At 39.7% G+C, this 21,586-nt stretch overlaps 1 protein-coding gene across 7 annotated transcripts in view; it reads left to right on the forward strand.

The window, feature by feature from the left end:
* Nucleotides 1–21,586, forward strand: part of ST6GALNAC3 (ST6 N-acetylgalactosaminide alpha-2,6-sialyltransferase 3) — a 501,804-nt gene that overhangs the window by 351,650 nt on the left and 128,568 nt on the right. Inside the window, exon 4 of one of the 7 annotated variants that reach the window (XM_058538323.1) lies at nt 4,512–6,458. The exons of the other annotated variants lie outside the window; for them this stretch is intronic. Coding sequence (XP_058394306.1) covers nt 4,512–4,518 — 7 coding nt within the window. The 3' untranslated portion in view covers nt 4,519–6,458. Of the gene's footprint in view, nt 1–4,511; nt 6,459–21,586 lie in introns of those variants that run through there. 7 annotated transcript variants of the gene reach the window in all.

Genomic DNA, 21,586 nt, shown 5'->3' on the forward strand with positions numbered 1-21,586 from the left:
TTGGAGACATGTCAAATCTTTTGCCCATTTTATAATTGGGTTGTTTTTGTTTGTGCCATGGTGTTTTAAGCAAAGAACTTGAGATGAAAAGGAAGCTACTGGTAGGTCATTTTATTAGAAAACATACGATTGGAAAAGTCTCAAGGATAAATTTTGCTAAGTTCTTTGCCCACTATTCACTAAGAAATCCCTTTCTCATTTCTTTCCCTTTGGTCATTGATTCTTTGGCTCCGTCTATCAAGAAACAAGCCAAACTTTGATTCTAGCAAATAAATGAGACACTGCAGAGCCAAGTTTCACTATTGCATCTGAAGTTTGATCACTGGGTTTCCAGGCATTAGCATTGCCCTCAAAGACAATTGCTAAATGGGCCTGACTTCATCATTCTTGATTTGCATAAGCAATTGCTCTAAGCAGTAACAAGATTATAACCCAAACCAGCATCCCGTTATTTTAATTTATTTCATTTACTACACAGAGATGGAGTCTTTTTAAGAGCTTACTTTTCTTCCTCACATCACTGAAATCATTCTCAATGGAAACATTTGGCCTGATAATGTGGATGAATTCTGTTTTAGATCCAATGGCTAGGTGGGAAACTCAGAATTTCTGATTTTGTTTAAGCATTTTGGGTGAATGGCTAAGAGAAGGACTTGTAGCAGATTTTATAGTGGTTGGGTTAGGCTTCTGTGGGCTATGAGTCAGGTGAGTAGGAGTAATGTTCGTAATCACTTACTTATTGAAGTAAGATCATGGCACAGAAAGGTCCAAATTAGGAAAGCTGGAAGTGGAAATTGAATCCTGGTAGTCTAGATTGGTTATTGTCTTATCTGATCTGGCTCTGCTTTTTTCTTCTCACCTACAAAATTGTTCTTTATGATACTCCATATCTGCTGGTAGTTCATGGCAGACTTTGGAGTTTGATAGCTCTTCAGTCCTTATTTTATATTTCATCTCTAAGTAACCATACCCTGTGCCCTTAAGCCTCAAAAGCATCAAAATATTTAAAATTACGCAATTAAACACTTGAGATAACAGTAGTAAAACTTCAGGAAAAGACACTCCAGAGCAATGGTGTTTCATGCTGGAGCCTTTATTCCACTTCCTTCTTCTCCAAAGATTTCAGGCCCTGGCTCCTGTCTCAGCGTGGACATCTGCCATGCCTGTTACAAGTTCAGAGAGACCCAGCCTCAAAAAATCTAATCATTCTAATCTTATTTTCCACCACTTTGAGGGGGGAAACAGAAAGATGATCTTGCTGTTGTCAGTGATAGTGATAACAGCAGTGAGCGTGTCTTGGACTCCTGATGCTGTGGTAGTCTAGTTATTGTACATCATCCCGCTTAATCCTTACCACAACCCTACGAGGTTGGTGTTGTTACCCTTCCATTTTACAGATGGAAAGACTGAAGCTCAGAAGGTTGTTCAAGGTCACTCAGACAGTGAAAGGCAGAATAAGGATTCAGACCTAGCTCACCTCGACTGCAGCCCTGAAAAGGCAAGCTGGGCAGGTTCTAGAAGATAGCTAGCATGTCGTTAGCATGGCCTCCTCTGGGCAGTGTACCTCACTTTCCCAATCAGGCTGACTGCATGGCTTCCTGTTTCCTCGGCACCACATACATCTAGAGCAGCTGTTGTCATCCATATAGTAATCATCTCCATATTTGTCTCCATCTTTCCAGATGGTGAACTTCTGGAGAGCGTAAGTGCTATGTCTTTTCTCTCTCTATCTTCAGGACACAAGCTGGAGCAGGAACTCAAAGTCTGTGGAATGAGTGGTTGAATTAATGGAAAAAAAATAAATGTGTGTGTGTGTGAATTAATAGGTTGTTTCCTCCTCTCTCTCCCGTCTCTTAATATATTAGGCCCAGCTATCTCTGTAGGTCCCTGGGTAAATTATTCTGTTGTTCTTCTCTTTAGTTTCTTCAGTCCTCATCGTTTCTTTTTTCTGCTGTCTTGTGCTTTCTTGTTTTCCACAATTGGCACTTATATATATAGGCCAAGCCAAATGAAGCCTTTTAAAACTGTAGGTCTCTTCCCATTAGTGGGTCTTTAAATTAATTTGGTGGGTAGCAGTCAGCATTTTTTTAAAAAGAAATAAACAGACTAGAAAAGAATGCAACTTATCAGCATGCATGGTACGCAGAAAGATACAGTATTTGTTTCAGATGGATGGATAAATAGAGGATACGTACATATCAATAGCACTGATTAAATATCATACATTAAGGCATATTTTAAGCAGAGCAAATGCCACACTGGCATTTAGGGTAGCATATTTCAAAATGTTTGACCACTATCTGCATTAAAAAAAAAAAGTTTTACATTGTGACCTGGTCGATATCTGAGTGTGTAGTAGGTTTCTACGTGAAGTATATTGCTTAGTGTTTGAAATACACTGTCCTAAATGACATCCCCGTGAGTGACTTGTGGTCAAACATCACTCGTTCTGCTTAAACAGTTCCTAAAGTTTTATATTTAGTCAACTTTTGTAAAAATTTTGGCTAAGGTTTAGGAAGTTTAATCCCAGTACAATTATTTTAATATCATCTGATGAAAAATAAAAATACTTCAGATAATTTTAATAGGAAAAAACATAGAAAGTTTTAAACAATTTAATAGTAGAAGCTTAACTTTGAAATTCACAGAATTATTTCATTTTGTACTCTTCTTTAAATTTGCCCCTCCAAATGTTAACCTAAAAGCACTACTGCTTTAGGTAAATTGTGGGGGCTCCATTTATATCAGTCAATAGCATTAATATAGGATTTAAACTTGAACTTGCTGTGAGGGAGCCAAACTTTGCTGCGGAATGCATTCCTGTGCAGAGCTGCCTTGCACAGCTCATGGGAGATATGACAGTTTTGACTTCACATGCCAACTTTTGTCACTTCGTCTATTTTCATATTTCTCTGTGACTCTGCAGAGACAAACTTTTGATTGGTTTAGTAGCAAATTGAAAATGTTCTTCTTAAAAAATCTAACACTGAAGTGAACATCCAAGCAATACCGCTCTTCCTAAAACAAATATTTGTTGAGTGCTTACTCTGAGCTAGGCACTTGTTGGACACTAGAGTTACAAAAATAAGCAAGATGCAACCCTGCTCTAAAGTGTCCTTGATCTAGGAGCTTTCCCACCTTAGGACTTGGTTTTATCTTGCCTGGTCTATGAACAGACTGAAAATCCTCCATTTGCCCCTCCAGGCCCACTCTGTGCCCTTCACCTGCTCTCTGCCCTGGGAGGTTGACCCACATGGATTACAGCCAGGAGCTCCTTGCTCTCCAGCCTCTGGTTGGGTTTAGCCAGTGGGAGCTCTAGTGGGAGATCAGAAGGAGGGAGGAAAGTGAGGTTGGAGTATTTATTCTCCCAGCTCCCTCATTGCAAGGTCACTCCAGTCTGGCTCTACCACTCTGCTGAAAGGCACTGCTCTCTTCAGGTGCTCTCCACACAGTTGTTTCTGTCTCTGTGTTCCAGTGACTGCTCCCCCTCCTCTTGTTCCTCCAACCCCCCACTGTTATGAGGCCTGGGGTGCAGCACTATCCACCATGGTTTCTCTACACTCTGCCCAGACCCTTCTAAATCACCCCTTCAGCATGGTGTTCCTTGACTGAGCATCACTTTAATTCTAAACCTTTTCCTTTAAGACCTTCCAGTTCTTCTGAATTATGCCTTAGTTCATTTTCTGCCATACATAGTTGAAACAATTTCAAAAGACATTTATTTTATGTATATTTCCAGGAAGCCGTCTTATTAATCAATATGGAAAGGTATTTAAAACCACAACCTCTGGTTCCTATGAATACATTTTATCTCTATCCAACTGATACTTGAAAAGCTCAATAAATATTTGTCATTGTGGGTGATGTTGATCATGACCCGTGAATCAGTCATAGTCTTCATTGTTAATTACCTGGTTCGCTAGGCTTTGTGGTAAGTGTCCTGGGAGGAAGAGTGAGAGAACTCACCCACCTTGCTAACAAATTTGCCACCAACCCCTACTTTGTGAATTCTAATTGAGTGTTGTCATCTCTTCCCAGGGAAGAATGAAATAGAATGAGGTAATAATTTAAACCCCTGGCAACAGCAATGGCAGAATCAGTGGCCATTTATTCATTGCCTGCTGTATGCCAGGCATTGCACTGGGCAGGCATCATACTAGAATCTTTAAATTAACATCTTATTTAAGATTGCAATTACTCTGTGAAGTAGCTCTTAATTCCATTTGATAGACAGAGAAGCTGGGAGTTAAAGAGGATAAGTGACTTGCCCAGATTTACACAGCTAGTTTCAGAACTAAGATTTGAACTCGGCCCCGTCTAACTCAGAAGCGTTCTTTCCACTGTTTCATCTCCCAAAAGTCTCTTTGTTTTTGCCATCAACTTTGCTGAAGATCTCATTTGCCATCGTTTGATCTTATCAAAGCTTCAAACATTTTTTTTAAATGAAGCATTCTATAAATTGTGAAAAAGAGAAAAAAAAATCTGATTGGGATCCATCTTTTTCCCTCCAGCGATTAAGGAGTGGAGAGCATGGAATTTGAGGGAGAAGGAGGAAGAATAAATGAACTGTATATTGGCAAAGGACTTGGAGAACCCTCGAGTGAATAACAATCAAACATTGAATTTTCCACATTTTAGATATTGAGTCATTTGCGCTACAACCCAATAAGAGTTTCTCCTGATTCCAGATTTTGAACTTGTGTCCTTGGAGAAAAAAAGCTTTACCATTGACAGACTGAGTCACTTCTGTGTGGTTTTAGAAGAACCCTACCTACACTTTATTTCCTTGGAAGCATTTCCCAGAGTTTCTGCACTAAGATGAGGGACTGGGGCTAAAAGAAAAGAGAGAGCCAAGAAGTCTATCTGAAAACTGTCAGTATCATCTCAATGGGGAGTTATGATGTTTTGGCTTCAATAAAAAGCAAAAGAAAGCAAGCCAGCCAGTTATAAATTTAATTTATGAAAATAATACCACAGGCCTAAAGCATCCAACAGTACAGCCATTGATTCTCTTTCTTGTTCCTTGGAGAGCTGTTACTGTATTTGATATGGTGAACTTCAGATTGTCTTACTTTATCATTTAAATGTCACAGCCGCCATTCACTGAGAGCAGCTGAGGAGTTGCACATTCACTGGGAAAAGACAGGAGAGTGTTTTTCACTTCTTTTAGGAAAAAATATTACTTGGTTGACAGATTTTCCCCGTTGGTGAGGGTGGTTGTTGTTTTTTTTCCCTAGTTCTTTTCCTTTCCTTATTTGTTTTCATCACAATGCTGCATCTCCTTGGTGCTGTGTGAGGCATTGGGAGAGGGTAAATTATGATCTTCTGGGTCTAGGGACTTTTTTAAACATCTGGGATTATTTTCTTTTACATGGTTCCTGGAAAGTCGGCTGTTACCTGCCAGAAAATAAAACAACCAATATTTCATCACAAGTTAAATAAACATTGAAAAATCAGCATTCTACATGGACCATTAGCTTATGTATCACTGTAAAATGTTTTATGACTCATGGTATAAAAGATGCTCATATAAAAATAAATTGTGTCGTAACAAACATTTCTCCCAGTCTTGGTTTGTATTAGCCCTAATATCAAGTAAATCTAGGTTGAATGTTGTTAATCTCCAGAAAAACTGACCTTCAGTTTCAAATAGTTGGGTTAAATCATTGTGATGATGACGCAGTCTCAGATATAAGGAGATACAAACTTCTATCAACTCCTTAGATCGTCTTTTATTTAGAAGAGGAGAGATGTCTCAATGAACTGAAATTGCTCTGGAGTGACCCATTTTATTTATGATCTGCTTATTCTGACTACCACTTCACACACAATGCCAAGGAGAATTTCGCACATAGCTCCCTAGGGTTCTTGAAAGAGCAACCCATAGAAATATATAGATTAAAAACCATGGGCAGGTCTTCCTCAGCAAAAAGAGGAGGATTAGCACGGATGTTAGCTCAGGGCTGATCTTCCTCACAAAAAAAAAAAAACTAAAAACATGGGCGGTTACCATTTTACATCTGTCAAAGTAGAAATCGTGTTTAATGATTTCTCATCATTAGTAGTCACTGCTGATAAAACATTAGGGAAACTGCTGGACTCCTATCCTATTGGTAGCATGTAATTGCTTTGAAAAGCATTTTGACAACACACAAAAGTGTCCATATTCTTTGATACTGTATTTACATTTCTGGGAATTTAGCTTAAGGAAATCATTTAGAAGAATAAAAAAAGCTAAGATGTTCGTTGCAGAATTTTTTATATTAGTGAGCAGTTAGAAACAACCCAAGTGCTCAACAATTGAGATTCTTTTAGTCAGTTTTTAAAAATCTATTTGGGTTTATATACAGGAAGTCTAATTGGTAACATGTAAAATTTTATGATCTAGGGCTTCATGAAAAAATTCAGATTACAAGCATATAAAATTATTGCATGCCTATGAAGAAATAGGATTTGGAATTCAGATTTAGCTTTTAAATTTCATTTTAGTTTTACAGTGTTGTTTTGCATTTAGCAATAATCAGGATCTAAAAACTACTTGACTGTGAAGATTAATATCAGTGGAAAGGTTTTTTTTTTATTGGAACTTTGCTAAGAATAGTGTAATTGTTCAAATGTAAACCTTTGAGGCTTGAAAGTGTCAAGAATTTGGAAAATTGACATTTAAATGATAAAATTTAAGCAAAAAAGAAATCAAATAGTTAAACAGAAAAGGTAGACATCTCTCCATAATGAGACCTCCCGTTCTTGTTCTTTTTTGGTGTTTTTAATGTTGGTGCCTGGAGTAAGAAGATCTTATCAAATAATTTATACAGAAGTCATTTTCTTTAACCTGCTACACAACAGTGTAACTTGTGGCCATGAACTGAAAAGTTCTTATGTGAGTGGGGTAAATAGGCTCTGTGGGAGGGGCTATATCCCACAGAAACAGAACAGAAAGGGAATATGAAAATCTCCCTGCTGGGCTTCAATCAGACCTACAAACATCTGTGGAAAAAGGCCTAGTGGAAATAACCTAGATACCCAACAATAGAGGATTGGTAAAATAAAGCATGCTCTAGTCATACGATGACTATTAAATTGGCATTGAAAGTAAAGCAGAAAGATGTATATTAATCTAAGTAAATGTCTACACTAAAGTTATGGGGCAAAAAGTGAGATATAAAACTATGCATAGAATATGACTTCAATTTTTACAGTCTCACTCATAAGAAAAAAAGAAATTTAAAAGATGTGAGCTTGTTGAGAGTGGTCATCTGAATGGTGGGATACTGGGCATTTAGTTCTCTATTCACGTTCATATTCTCCCTTTTAATTACGGAAACTTGCTTGTAAAAACTGTTTCTTGAATTTAATACAGGCACTCAAATATGTCATGAGTGAACTGATGCCTGAAGTAATTTTAGAAAGGGGTATCATATAAATTAAAATGAAATAAAATAAAATGCAATTTTGATTATATCTATTGACTAAAAGTCTACAGCAGTGTTCACATAAGGACATTTGCTTTTAATGTAACTCTATTAGTGAGTAGCTTGTATTGAAATGCCAAATATTGGTATTTATGTATATGCAAGCTCTTGCTGACCCTCTATTTTCTTCTTTTTTTCCTGAAATTTTTGTCACTGACTTTTGACAGTTTTAATATTATATGCCTTGGAGAAGATCTTTTTGCATTGATGTAATTAGGAGTTCTATTGGCTTCATGTACTTGTAAGTCCACTTCCTTCCCCAGGTTTGGGAAGTTCTCAGCTGTTATGTCTTTGAACAGGCCCTCTGCTCCTTTTTCCCTCTCTTCTCCATCTGCAGTACCTATAATCTTCATGTTACTTTTCCTAATTGAGTTAGATATTTCTCAAAGCATTTCTTTATTTTTTAAAAATCTTAGTTCTCTCTCCTCCTCCACCTGAAGCATTTCTATATTTCTATCTTCTAATTCACTAATTCTGTCCTCCATAATGTCTACTCTATTTTTTATGGTTTCTACATTATTTTTTATCTCATTAATTGTATTCTTCATATCCAGAATTTCTGTATAGTTTTCTTTAAGGGCTTTAATCTCTTTGGTGAAGTATTCCTTCTATTCATTAATTTTATTCCTGAGTTCATTGAGCTGTCTTTTTGTGTTTTCTTATCACTTGTTGAGTTTATTAATGACAACTATTTTGAATTCTGTCGTTTAGATTATAATCTTCTGTGACTTCAGAATTGGTTTCTGGAGACTTGTCATTTTTCTTCTGCTCTGCAGTGTTACTGTAGTTCTTCATGGTGTTTGATGAATTGATACTCTGCTGCATTTGTGGTAGTATCAGGTTGCAGATCCCACCTGCCACCACTGGGGGTGGGGAGTGCAGAGGCTGTGTTTTTTGATCCCACCTTGTCTGCTGATAGTTGTGCTGGTCAGGCTGCTCTGTGTTTGTGCAGGCTGGCTGCAGCCACTCAGCAAGTCGTGCTTGCACAGGTGGGGCCGCTGCACTCACAGGCGGGTCTGGCTGAGCTGCTGTGCTTAGTGGGTGGGGTGCCTTCATATAGGCTGAGCCTCCATGACTCGGTGGGGAGCCTTCACATGGGCAGGGCTGCCTCAGTAGGTGGGTGCTCCTGCAGGCTATCACTCCAAAAGCGTTCACATGCCCTTGCTTCTAGTCACAGTCACACCGGCCATGGTGTGAGGATCTGTGACCTGGATCACTGCCTTTGGGAGGGGGAGGGGCCCACCCACTCACCTAGTTCCCCTGCTTCCTGGGGATCCAGTCCACCCACCTTCAGATGTATAGCTAGGTGGATCTCTCAGGCATCCTGTGTTGTTGTGTAGGGAATCCTCTGTTGGTTAATGAATGTCCATTTACTTGCAACTTAGAGGGGAGAGACAAAGGGAACATCTCACTCCACCATGATGCTGATGTCACCTGAAATTTTTTTTTTGCTAAAATTTTGGTGTTATGTTACTACCAGAATCAATCAATTCTTCCTCCCTCTCTCTGTCCCTCTGTCCCTCCCTCCCTTCCTTTTTGCCCTCTTTTCCTCCTTACTGTCATTTCTACAGTAGCATGCAGAGTGAGTGAGGATGGTTTTAGCTCAGTTTGCCCATTTGTGAAAGGTCTTGGGTTCATAAAATCTTGAAAAAATGTAAATGGTAGGCAGCAAAGACCCTCTGTTAAGTATTGGTTAGCAACTAGATAAAGACTTTACCCCTGATATGTTAGTGGCTGTGATTTAAATAGCTATTTGGGGCACATTGAGGAGGCTGATGTTAGCTGTCTGGATTCATACAGTAAGAAACAAAAAACCCTTTAGCCTTGAATCGTGCTAAATAGAACACTTTGCAAAAGGATAATGTTGTAATTTTTGTTTGTGAATATATTGAAGGACATCTGGCCCCAAACTTGTCAGCTTCTCATCATTGGATATACCAGCCCTGCACTTCATGAAATGATGTTAACTTTCAAGGTGACTACCCTCACCCATCCCTCTAAAAGTCTGATAAATGGAGGTTTTAGATGGTTTTGTTCCTGTTCTTTACACATTTTTTACCAAAATATTTTGTCTTTGCTTGTAATACTTGAGGATCTAGACTCTTATCATCCCAAGTGAGATTGAGGGACTATGGAATTCCAGTTCGGAGTGATAAGCCAGTGTGATTAATCATTAGAAGGGATTTCTAATCAATATAATTTGACAATACCAAAAACTATGGAAACTTCTTAACTTTTTAGTAGTTTTGAGTAAATATTCATTAAGTGGAGAAAAGCAACAAGGAAGGAAGGAAGGAGGAGAGGGTGAGAGGAAGGGAGGGAGATGTTCTGACATCACACAAGAAAAAGTAATAGTCTTTCTTTGCCCACTGTATCTGCTGATGGGGAAGCACTTGCTTTTCCTACCTTAGTTGTATAAAAGGGGAAGCCCCACAAAAGGGTAGCCCATTGATTATTACAATATTATTAGCTAGGTAGTAAAAGAATGTTATTTATAGAGTAGACAATTGTTGCATCTGTTTCTTTTAAATTCCTCTGGTTATGTTTTGCAGTGATTCAGCCTGAGGGTTAGCCAAAAATATCTTTTCCCCTAATAGAAGACACCTGTTGAAAGACTTCTTTTTCTTTGACTATTTATTGCCACCCTAACACAGCACACCTCCTCCCATTTCCTCCTCCTCATCGTTTACATTTTCATCACTTTCTTTATGGACTTGAGGTATGATATCTAATAGTCCAAAACATCAGATTTCCCCAGGATTTAGCACAGTGTCATGCATAGTAAAGGCACTCAGTAAATATTGAATGAATTCAGTTCAGAACCCTGGGGAAAAGAGTCACAAATTTATCAAATAATTCACAAGGAGACATATGCCTGGCAGCTAATCCAGTTAACTGTATTAAGGTAAGCTGAATCCGGAACATGTTTCAAATCATTTCTCTTCTTATAAAAGTTTTGTTTAGTGGCTGGAACACTTGTTTCTCAGTATGTTGATCAAATGTGACTTAAGCCAGAGAGTTCACAATAAATAACACCAGGAGGCTTATGAATGATGTATAAAGCCCACCAATTTAATGATAGGTATGGCAGAGGAGAGCAGTTACTTTATTTCAGAACAGCCAAGGCCTTGGCAATGTAACACAACCCTGGGAATACTGAGTGGCTGTGACCAGCTTGTAATAAGCTCCTAGAATGAAAAAGTTTGAAATGTTCTGACAGGTTTTTGATTTTTTTTTTTCTTTTGTATTAATGGAGCCATTGCTTCAGGTGAGCACACATGAAAATGGCCCCTCTTGCCTCTCCAGCATTTCCCCACTAGAGGTTATTTAGGCCAGCTGAGTGGAATTTCCAGTATTAATTACTTTTTACTTGCAGTGAAACTATACCTTTTTTTTTGAAACAGGCTGCTTCCTAGCTTATTTTCTCTCTAAAGCCCAGGTTCTGCAACAAAATCCATCAAAAGATTTATTGCTTTGCTACTGTGTGCCTAGTACTGTGTCTCTCTGTGACTGACTCGATAGAAACATAGATTATAATATCGTTGGGTGGAAATGAATCATAGCTCATGGGTGAAAGAGATTCCAAGTGAAACAAATTGACTGTTGGCCTCTAGGGATGGGAAATGACATGGTAGATTGGCTAACCAAAGTCTGGTCTCCTCTCCTACTAGATCTATTCTATTTCTGCTTATAAAAACAATCACTCATTCTCATGTTTATTCATTAAATAAAGCTGTTATTGTATCAGTCAGGATCCTTCTCATTTGCAAGTTAGAAGAAAATTCCAGCTACAAATGGCTTAAGCAACTAAAGAAGTTATTGTATCACAAACATTAAATACACTTTTTCCTGTATTGTCTCTCTTTTCAAACAGATTTTTCCTTTATGCTTCCCCAAATCCAATAGGGAAAAAAAAAAAAAATCGATGGCTTTTCTTCCCTAAGAGTTGAGACAAAAACTTGAGGCTGGATCTCTTTAGTCCAAACTGGGTCTCATTTCCATCCCAAGAATCCATCACTGAGGCCAAGGTCGTGCCTGGGTGGCCTGTTCTCTCCTGGAGCAAGGATCAATTCCACACAAACTCGGCTGAGCACGGGGCAGGGATGGTTTTGCTCAGGTGCTCTTACAGGAAGCAGGGGCCAGATGCTGAAAGCAGATGACAGATGTCCACTGTACGTACTGATAGCCAGGCCTTGTGCAGATTGTTGATACAAGGGCAAACAGGACTTGGTCTCTTTCCCTCTCAGAATCTCATTCCTCCGATCTATGTTAATATCCCATTGCCAATTCACCTTCTTATGTAAAGTTCTAATCCTGTCCTACCACTCCTCAATAATGTTGCTGGCTCCTTATTACCTACTGATTAAAATACTAACTCCTTGGTTGACCTCCCTTCCTATTTACCTGCCAATCCTGGCAGAAGCGACTGGTCACATGTCTTTTGAGTTTTCCTGCCTCCGTGGCTTTGCCCTGGAACGTCCTTCTCCATGCCTATCAATAGTAGTCTGAATCTGTTTCAGGTCCAGTTCAGATGCTATCTTCACAAAACGCCCACTGACTTTCTTCTAATGTCTGCAACGCTTGACATAAACCTATGCTATAGCACTTACTGTTTATTTAACAAATGTTTATTGAGTGCTTACTGTATCCTTATTGCTGTTTTGGGTGTTGAAAAAAATATTTTTTGTACTTTGTATTGTTGTTTATAGTGTTCTTGTCTTTTTTTCCCAATAATCTATAAGCTCCTTGAATGTGGGACCCTTAAAGGCAGTGACTTACCCACCCATCATGGGCAATCAGCGTATACCTCATGAACAAATAAATGTTCTTCCAGTGTGCGCGTATATTGAGTACTAGCATTTAAAGCCGAAGAGAGTAGGGCCCTGTTTTCTTTCAAGTCTCTCTTTGCGCATAGTATGGCAACATGCATGTTCTTTGCATTCAGTAAACATTTTTGGACTATCTGAATGAGAGAGAAACGAAAAACATTCAAATTTCTGAGAATGAACTATTTGCCCTTTGTTTTACATTCTTCAGTCTTCTGGCACCATTTTTGAAACTTTTGTGGGCATTGTATTTTTCCGAATAGCTTTTTCAAGGATGTATAAGTTCTGTTTTCTAATTTAAATAGGATTAAAGTCACTTCTTTTTTAAATGGGGACTTTTTTTCGATAATTGCACATGCCAATGCTATTGACCCACTGTTAAAAGACTGAGTTTTATGAAGTACCTCTAACAGCAAAGGGCCTTGCAGGCCCATGTTTTGTGCAGGTGTTAGTAAGAGTGTCCAATGGCCCTAGAAAAATTGGTGTTTAATGAGGTAAGCGGTCGATTTGTGGGGTCACTTGCAAGTATAATTGAGCACTTACCTTTGTTTGTGAGTTTGTGATTTGAATTTACTAACATTTCTGATGTTTCCTTGTAGAAATTAGGTCTAAAATTCATAACGCATAGATGGGTGGGAGAGAAGATTCGTTTTCTTGGCCTCAGCCATGCTGGACAAGGGCAAAGTTTCTCTTGCTGTGCCTTCCCACCTGAACAAGAGGCAGGAAGTCTCTGCTTTTTTCCTTTCTTTTCAGTTTCCCTTCTCATTCCTCTTCATGAATAATTTGTCAGCCACCTTAGATGAGTACCAACAGGTGTCAGTTGAGATCGGCAACTAGCCTGCCCTTGGAGACCTTTGTGAGAGCAGTTTCAGAGACGTGATGAAGGCAGAAGCCAGGCTGCAGTGGACTGAATAGTATGAATAGTTGAGTCAGTAAAGTCTAGTAAGTGCATATGTGCGGGCTCTGGAGTTGGATCACCCAAGTTCAAACCCAAACTCTGCCATTCACTAGCTGTTGACTGTGGGGAGGTCACTAAATCTCTCTCTCTCTCTCTCTCTGGCTCAATCTCCTCTTCTACAAGGTGAGAATAAAAATAGAACTATCTCAAGGTTGTTAGGAGGAGTAAATGAGTTCAAATGGGTGAAATGTATAGAACAGTGTCAGTATCCTTACGTGTCCTCAGTATATGTTAGCTGTGGTTTTGATGAGTATACAAAGACAGCAAGTTGAGACTACTTTTGAAGCCTGGCTATGAAAACTAGAGAAAAAAGGAGGTCATAGTCAGATAAGGGGCTGGGATTAGTAAGTTTATTCCAGATAGTTGAAAGATGAATATTTTATATGCTGGAGGAACAGAAGTGGTTCTCAGGAGATGACAAGCTGAAGATGTAGGAAAAAGAGGGGTGAACTGATGAAGTAATATTACTGAGGGAGAATGGAACTCAGAGAAGAGGTGGATGGATGGATGAACCTTGGATAGGAGGCGCTTCTTGTTTTCTAAGGCTGGGGCTGGGGTGGGGGTAATAAGGAGGGCAAAATATAAGGATGCATATCTTTGTGGTTGGGGAGCAGAAAGTAGAAGGCATTCAAGACTAATAGCAGGTTGTCTTTGTGAGATAGAAACAAGCTCATCTGGTAAGAGAAAAGAGGTGGCAGGAGTGAGGAATGCAGTAAGACTGATAAATGAAGTGGTTACACAGCAGTAACTTCTGGAGACAAGATGACACTAGCCAGAATGTATAGTCTGACAAAAGAAGTGAGAACTCTGATATGATAAGAAATTGTGCTCACAAAGTGAGATATTGGTGTTTGCTTCCACAGGTGGAACATTTCCAAGAGATTACAAGTCTAAGGTGAACCATTTGAAAATTTTTACACTACGGTGTGAGGTTAGAATATAAAATGATTTTTCACCACAAATAAATGATTGATTATATCCATACTTTTCTTGATGTATTGAATCATCTTTCTCTTTCCTACAAATTTGCAATGCTATTGGAAAGGTAGACTTTTACAGTTGGATTAGATCTTATCCCTATAACACCCCAGTCTGTCGTTGAATATACTTATAGATGGGAAATTCACTTTTTATAGGGCTGACCATTCTATTTTTGAGTAGACTGGAATCCATTAATGTAGAAGCATAAGTGCTAGAATATGAATTTTGTCTTGTGATGGTCACATAAAAAGCCCTCCCCTCCTACATGCCCTTTTGCAATGCTATTTTCTCACTTTTCCCATCAAGAGGTAGAGTCTAGCCCTTCCTCTTGAATCTGAGCTAGAGTTGTGAATTGCTTTGACCAGGATGGGGCAAAAGTGACACAGTGTGACTTCTGTGCCTAGGCCTTAAGAGACATCGCAGTCCATTTTGGCCCTCCTGGAATCCTGAACTACCCTGTAAAAAAGTCCAACTTTCCTAGCCTGCTGGACAGAGAGGCCAGGTACCCAGAGGCCCTGGGGCATGAAAGAGCACAGGAAGAGATAGCCCAGCCAGCCCCAGCTGGTTCAGCCACCCCAAGCAGAGTCACCAGACACGTCAGTAATGCCAGCTTAATTCCTGCAGCCCCAAGTCAAGCTGCTCCAGCCAACACACGTACAGTGGAGACAAGCCGTTACCGCTGAACCTTACCCACATTCCAGAACTGAGAGCAGATAAACAGTGGCTGTCACTTTAAGCCTCCGAGTTTTGAGAGCTTTATTACACTGCAATAGGATATGAAGGGGAAGGGTCTCAAGGCAGGGAGACAAATTAAAAGACTTCAGACATAATCTAGGTGTCAGGTGATGAGCTGGCAGGTATGGAAAGAGAAGGAAAATGTGGGAGAACACTAGGCGGCAAGGTTCAGTGTGGCCTGGTGATTAGATGCGGGCAAAGGAGAAAGGGAAATAAAAGATTATTGTGAAACTCTATGGCTGGGCAATAATGTTGTTGTGGACAGCAATATGTCTAGATAAAGAACCGGACTTGGAGGAAGGTAAGTCCAGTTTACCGTTGTTATTTTTTGATGTGACAGCACAACTTCCATGTAAAAATGCTCACTTAGCAGCTGGAGACACAGGCCCAGAGCTGAGGGCCAAGTCGGAGCTGGAGCTGTTAGAGGTTTCACACAAAAAGATGCAACCAGCTCTCCTTCCCTTTTGTTCCAGCCTAAAAAGTATTTTCTAATTCCTTTCTCCTGTATTTAGCAGCAAAAGTGGAGACATCAAGGGAATGCGGCAGGGAGAAAGAAAGGAGAGGGAGAAGACGTGTGAGAGAAAAAGGCAAGGAGATATCCTGAGGGATTGCACCTTATTTTAGTTACACCTCTTGAAGGCTGCACTGCCGGAGCAAAAATGAGGAACACAACACACATACTCAACTAAAATTATCGCCATTCAAAGGTTCTCCCTTTAAATAGGCCCAAATGACAATAAGAAAGCCTAACCTCAGCTTTTTAAGTCACAATGAAAGGACAAGAGATGCTTTCCTTTTATGGATTCTTAAACCTTCAAAAAAGGTACTGTGTTCTGAGCAGGATGGCCGTGTCTGTGTGCATAGGGCGGAAGCCCAGAATGCTGAGGTGGGCAGGCATCACCTAGCAGGCGATGCTACGACTTCCCACTCTCATGTTCTGTAATATTTGTAAAAAGAGTGAAAAATAAAATATACTGTCTCTCTTTGAAGGGATTTTACAGTATAGTGTAAAGCTTACACGCTCACGCTCTGTGGTCAGCCAGAGCTGAGTTCAAATCCTTGTCCGTCACTCACTAACCATGAGGCCTTGGACACGCTATTAACCCCTTGGAGCCTCAGTCACTTCAGCTGTAAAATGGGGAGGATACTGTCTACCTCATGGGGTTGTTTTGAAGAGTCAATGAGCTATTGTGTGTGAAGCATTTAATGTGGTAAGAGCACAGCAAGTGGTACCTATAGTCATTGGATTTAGTGGTAATTTGAGGCTTTTATATATTTGACCTATCATTGAGACGATTTTTCAGGGATATGAGGTCTGAGTGCATTTTACTCAATGATTTAAATGTAACAAATGTAACAATGATTTAAATATAACAAATATTATATAACAAAAGGTCATTTTATAATTTATAAATGTTAAGATTTCCCCCTTGGGGGACAAATTCTGTTGTTTCGCAGAATCTTTGTATATCTTAAAGCAAACCAAAACTGACATGTTCATTCCTCTTTATTTCATTGTTCATAATTTTTGATGGAAGAAAATAAACAATTTTCTAACACAGGATTTAGCGAGCTTTTTCTTGGAAGGACTAGATAGTAAATATTTTCCCCTTGCAGGTCACATGTGATCTCTATTGCATATTCTTCTTGATTTTTTATAACCCTTTACAAATGTAAAAACCATCCTTAGCTCATGCAAAAACAGACCACTGGTTGAATTTGACCCACAGGCAGTAGTTTGCAGACCCCTGTTCTAGTGTAAATTTGTATTGTTTATTACTGGGATAATTAGGCCAATAAGTACTGAAAAAAAGACATTGAGAAAATATGCTATGTAAATAACATTTAAGTGATTCTGATTCAGACATATGTAGGCTTGAATGAGACCATTGGTCACTTTCCTTGATAAGATAGGATCGTTTTCATTGAGATGCAGTGAGGTTAGGTATGATTTTGAGGACTGGGGACCATTCGGCTCTGAACAATATTCTTGTGCTTTGCACAGATTTCTTTCTCTTCCTCAGAGGAGCAGTTTGGATGTGGGACTCCATGGCATCAGGTACAAGCTGCCATTAAAACTCTAAACTGAAAATTGTGTTGCCCTTTATGAAAATGAACAGCTGGTCAACCCTAGACCATTGACCACCCTCAGATCTGTTTGTGTTGTGTACAAGTTGCTTGAATATCCCTTCACAACAGGGGATTTTTAGGACATTTTCCAATCACCCATTGGGAGGGAATTTCCCCTTGAGGTTAGTGTCTCTATCAGCCCCTGCCCCTGCCTTGGCTTCCGTCTCTCTGTGGACCAAGGAGAGAAATATTCTCCTGGAAGCCACGATCCAGGATTGTCTTGTTTTGCCTTTTCTCTCTGACTTGTGTCCCAAGATGCTTCCCTGGAGACACCTGTAGTGTCTTTTTTCTCTCTTTGCTCTGTTCTCCTGCCTTTCCCTCTATTCCCCATCAACTACAAAGATAGGGAAAAAGGAGAAATAATTTTAAAAACATATAAAGTACCCCAAAATATTTATCCCTGGACATGCTGAGAGCAGACCACATTCTTATCTTTTAATCCTGCAAGTTTTTGGTGAATTGTATATTTTATATTTAAAGAGACATCAACAGACATGGAATCATGACCTATGATCTGAATTTTCCAATCCTGCTCTCAACTGGTCCCTTGCCACCCTGAGAACACAAGGGCAGGCAAAGGAGCACCTTGGCTGAGGTCCTGGCCCTGTGCTCTCATGCAGTCCTCTGTGAGCCCGGCTGGACCAGGAGAGCTCCTTTTGGGTGGGTTGGTCTTAGTATAAAGTGGGGCCTGGAAAAAATTAGGTCAAGCAGCTTCTTTGGTGCTTCCACCCTAAGCCTACCCTGGAGCCTGGCCTTTGGCACCTCACCCAACGAGTAGGGAGGGACAGAGGGCTCAAGAAGAGCATATGTGTCAGGGAAGAGAAGCGGCTCAAGACCAAGAGAACCCGAGCATGTTTGTCCCTGTGCCTAGAATAGAGCTGGCCTCATCTGCCTTTCCCAGCCTTCTGGGTGCCTCCACTCTAGGTCGTCTCAGGGCAGGAGTCACACCAAGGGGGAGTACACCCTCCAGCCTCCACTCACTGCTTCATTCAGTCCTTCATCCACCTAACACAGATTGATTGAGGAGCTATCACGTGCCAGACACTCTTCTAAGTACTGGAGACAGAGCAGTGAACATGAGAACCGAGGTCTCTGATCATTTTACTCCAAACCTTGTTTGAAGATCTCACTCTTCCTTGGGCTCTGTGCTTGATCACTTTTGTTCAGCATTGTGAAACCTGTGGGCCTGTGACCAAGGAAAATGTCTTTGAACCTGACTAATCCATAGCACAGTCCTATTTGGAAGTGTAGGTTGGGAGGAGTGGTGAAAGCGAGCTGTGAACCTGTTTTGCCCACAGGCCCTGTTTGTTACAGGTGATGATCTCTCATTCCTACCTCCCTCTAGGTTTCGAGAATATGTGCGGTCCTGTGTGTTTCATCTCTAACCTCATCTGATTCTATTCTGTTTGCCTGGTCTTGGGCTAATTTCACTTTAGCCTACATTATGATCTTTAAGTCTCCACTGGCCGATTTAGGCCTGGGGCTATCACACTTACTTCATCTTTATCATGTCATGGTAGTCAAGGGTTATTTTGTTTGGGGCAGGGCAGTTCCTTTACTGGATGGTAGACCACCTGTCCTCAGCTTTTGCAAACATCGTTTTCTATTTTCTGTGGTCCCTTCTTGTTTATTTTCTGAGGAAATTCTGTGACTCCCAGGCTGAGGCAATGCTTTCCTATGTTTGATATATCCAGGCTTCTCTGTTCTGATTGATCTACTGTAGGTAATTTCTAAGGAGACTTCAGTTCCTCAGTGAAGTCGAGTTCCTTGCCGTACAGGCCCAGTATCCCTAACTCCCGTTCAGAGAATGGGCTTTTATTACTCACAAGAGGAAATGACATGTTTTTCCTGTTCTTAAATCAAGATATTCCCAGTACCATTATTTTTTCCAGTCATGTGTCTCTAGATTTTTTTTCTCTGGTTGACCTTCTTCTCCCTGTGGTCAGATTTGTGGTTGTAGCCCTTCCTCTAGTTCATTAATTTGTAATACCTTCCCTAGCACAGTATCAACATGCTTAAAGTGGTATTCTGGAGACACATAGCAGAACTGAAATACTGTCCATACCACATATATCTTGACATCACTAGAAGAAGTTACTCCAGGAAGTAAGTTTTTTTCTGGGGTAAGGATGGGAGTCATTGGAACATAGAGACAGACAACGTCAACATTCTTCCCTTTTCCCAAACCTTGCATAATCTCATATAGTCAGACAAGATCCTGGCTACCCATCATTGGTTTCCTCTTGGTCTGTAAGGACTCCCTTGAGTATGTGTGTGTCAATCCCTTATTATCCAAGTTTATCCCTTTACTGGTCAACCCACTTGTAAAAATTCATGTTTTTTATATAACGTACTGTTGTTTTGCAACCTCAGGAGCTTCCCAGGTGTAATCTGAAATGAGCACTGTAGGCAGAGGGCAGGGAGAGACTGAAGAAAGAGGCAGACCACTCCAGATTGGTAGGTGGCAGGTTTAAAAAGCAAGGGAACTTACTTACAGGCTTGTCTTGGGTGGCCTCAGGATGAGTAGATCTCCACATTTGCCTGTCAGAATTTTAAAAGTTTATATAGAGGCCTTAACTGGGTTCAGTCACTCACACAGTCCAGATAGTCTCATCACCACATTACTATCTCAAGGCTATATTCTTGGAGCAGCTTCTGGGAGCAGAGAAGGCAAGTGGAACGCACATTCCAAGGACAGGAGGGGATGAGGAGCCTCCAATTGCCCGGGTTCAGCCCATGGGTCAACTGGCAGTCACGTCTTCTTGTTGACCTTCTCTAACACATAGTGACCTGAAAGTAGTGAAGTTGTCTAGCTGTTGGTTAATAAAAGCAACAAAATTGACAGCTCCACAACTGTAGTTAAATGTGTGAAACTAACAAATGGAAATAATAGAGAAAGATATTTTTTTCTTTACCGGTCATGTTGTGACATCAATTTGTATTAAATAAGGAGAGTGAGAACTTAGAGGATTTGCTTTTCATTATGGTGCAAATTAACATTCAACTACTGATCTTAAATAGCTTTGCATAAGAGTTACCTCTATCAATAATCATTTAGAATTCATTTTACCCAGATAAATTAGAATCTCTGGTGATAACAAGCAGGACTTATCTTTTGCATTTCTGAAAAAAAAAAAGGTTAAAATAATAGCTATTTCTTATGACTGGCTCTTGAGATTGGACACAGACCTTATACATGTAGCTTTCTATATCTGCTCTTCATTTTCCTTTAACTGTAAACATGAATTAATGCTGTATAAAACTAAGAATATAAGATGGAATTCAAAGATGTTGGATAGACAAAAGTCAGAAAATCATAGATTTGAAAGATACTAAAATGTCACTTAGTCCATTCCTCTGCAATGGATACGTAGTATCTCCAGCTGCTCTCATACTTAATGATCTCTGAGGAAGAAAGAAGAAAAAGATCCTTCAGTAATCAGCTTTAGAAGTCCCTTCACCCCTGCAAATACTTGTCCTTCAAACTCTCTTTATAGCAATAAATTCTTATGTGTGTATATAGCTTAAAATAACATTTCTTAGAGATGCTAGAGGTGATGGTAACTGGTTATCACTATTCCTTTTTTATTACCCTGCAAATACGATATATTGCAATAATATCAACCACAGTCAAAACACCATATACTCAGTGTTTAAATGGGTTAGACAGTCTTCTGAGCCCTTTCTTTTAGCATTGCTATTATTTATAAAGAAATAAAGACTTAGAGAAGAGAAGTAATTTACCCAGTTCCACAGTTTGTAAGGGACAGAGCTAGAATTCAGACCATCTACTCCCAACCTCGCTCTTAACCCTTCTGATCCTGCATCGTCATACCACAACTGTGAATCTACTGAAAAATTCTGTCTGGTTAGATCCCTCATGAGTTTTCTCATCTCTGGATTAATTATTTCCAATTTCTAAGATGTTGTCATAGTGTTGTGTTCTAGCGTTAGTCACTAACAGAGATGTATGGCATTCTGTTTTTAAATCCACACACGTCAAGAAAATAGGCCTAATTGGAGGAAATTAAGGTAGTTACAATTTCCTGATGATTAAGCACAAGAATATGTTGCTAGAGGAAGTTGTAGAATTTTCCCTTCTGAAAATCTGAAAGAAAAGCATAAATAACATTTTAACAAACTCTAATTTGGACCCCAATTTCCTGATTTTGTAAAATGAATAGTTTAGAGTAGGTGATCTCCGAGTCTCTCCCACCCCTAACATCCCACAAATCTGTAACTTTAGGTAGAGATTGGATGTTATAACCTTTCAAGGTCATTTTTGTTCTTCTATTTTTATGCTTGAATGATTCTTGACTCTCTTTGGTTCAGCACCACATTCTTGAGTCTCTTTCAAATGGAGATCTCATAATAGCTGTTATTTAACAGTATCCCAAATGTGCAATGTACAGAATTAAATACAACTGTGCATTTAGGACTTCAACAATCATAGTTCATCAGCACTGTGTGTTCCTCCTTCTCCT

Source organism: Diceros bicornis, chromosome 4 (assembly GCF_020826845.1).
Source record: "Diceros bicornis minor isolate mBicDic1 chromosome 4, mDicBic1.mat.cur, whole genome shotgun sequence".
Classification (NCBI taxonomy): domain Eukaryota; kingdom Metazoa; phylum Chordata; class Mammalia; order Perissodactyla; family Rhinocerotidae; genus Diceros; species Diceros bicornis.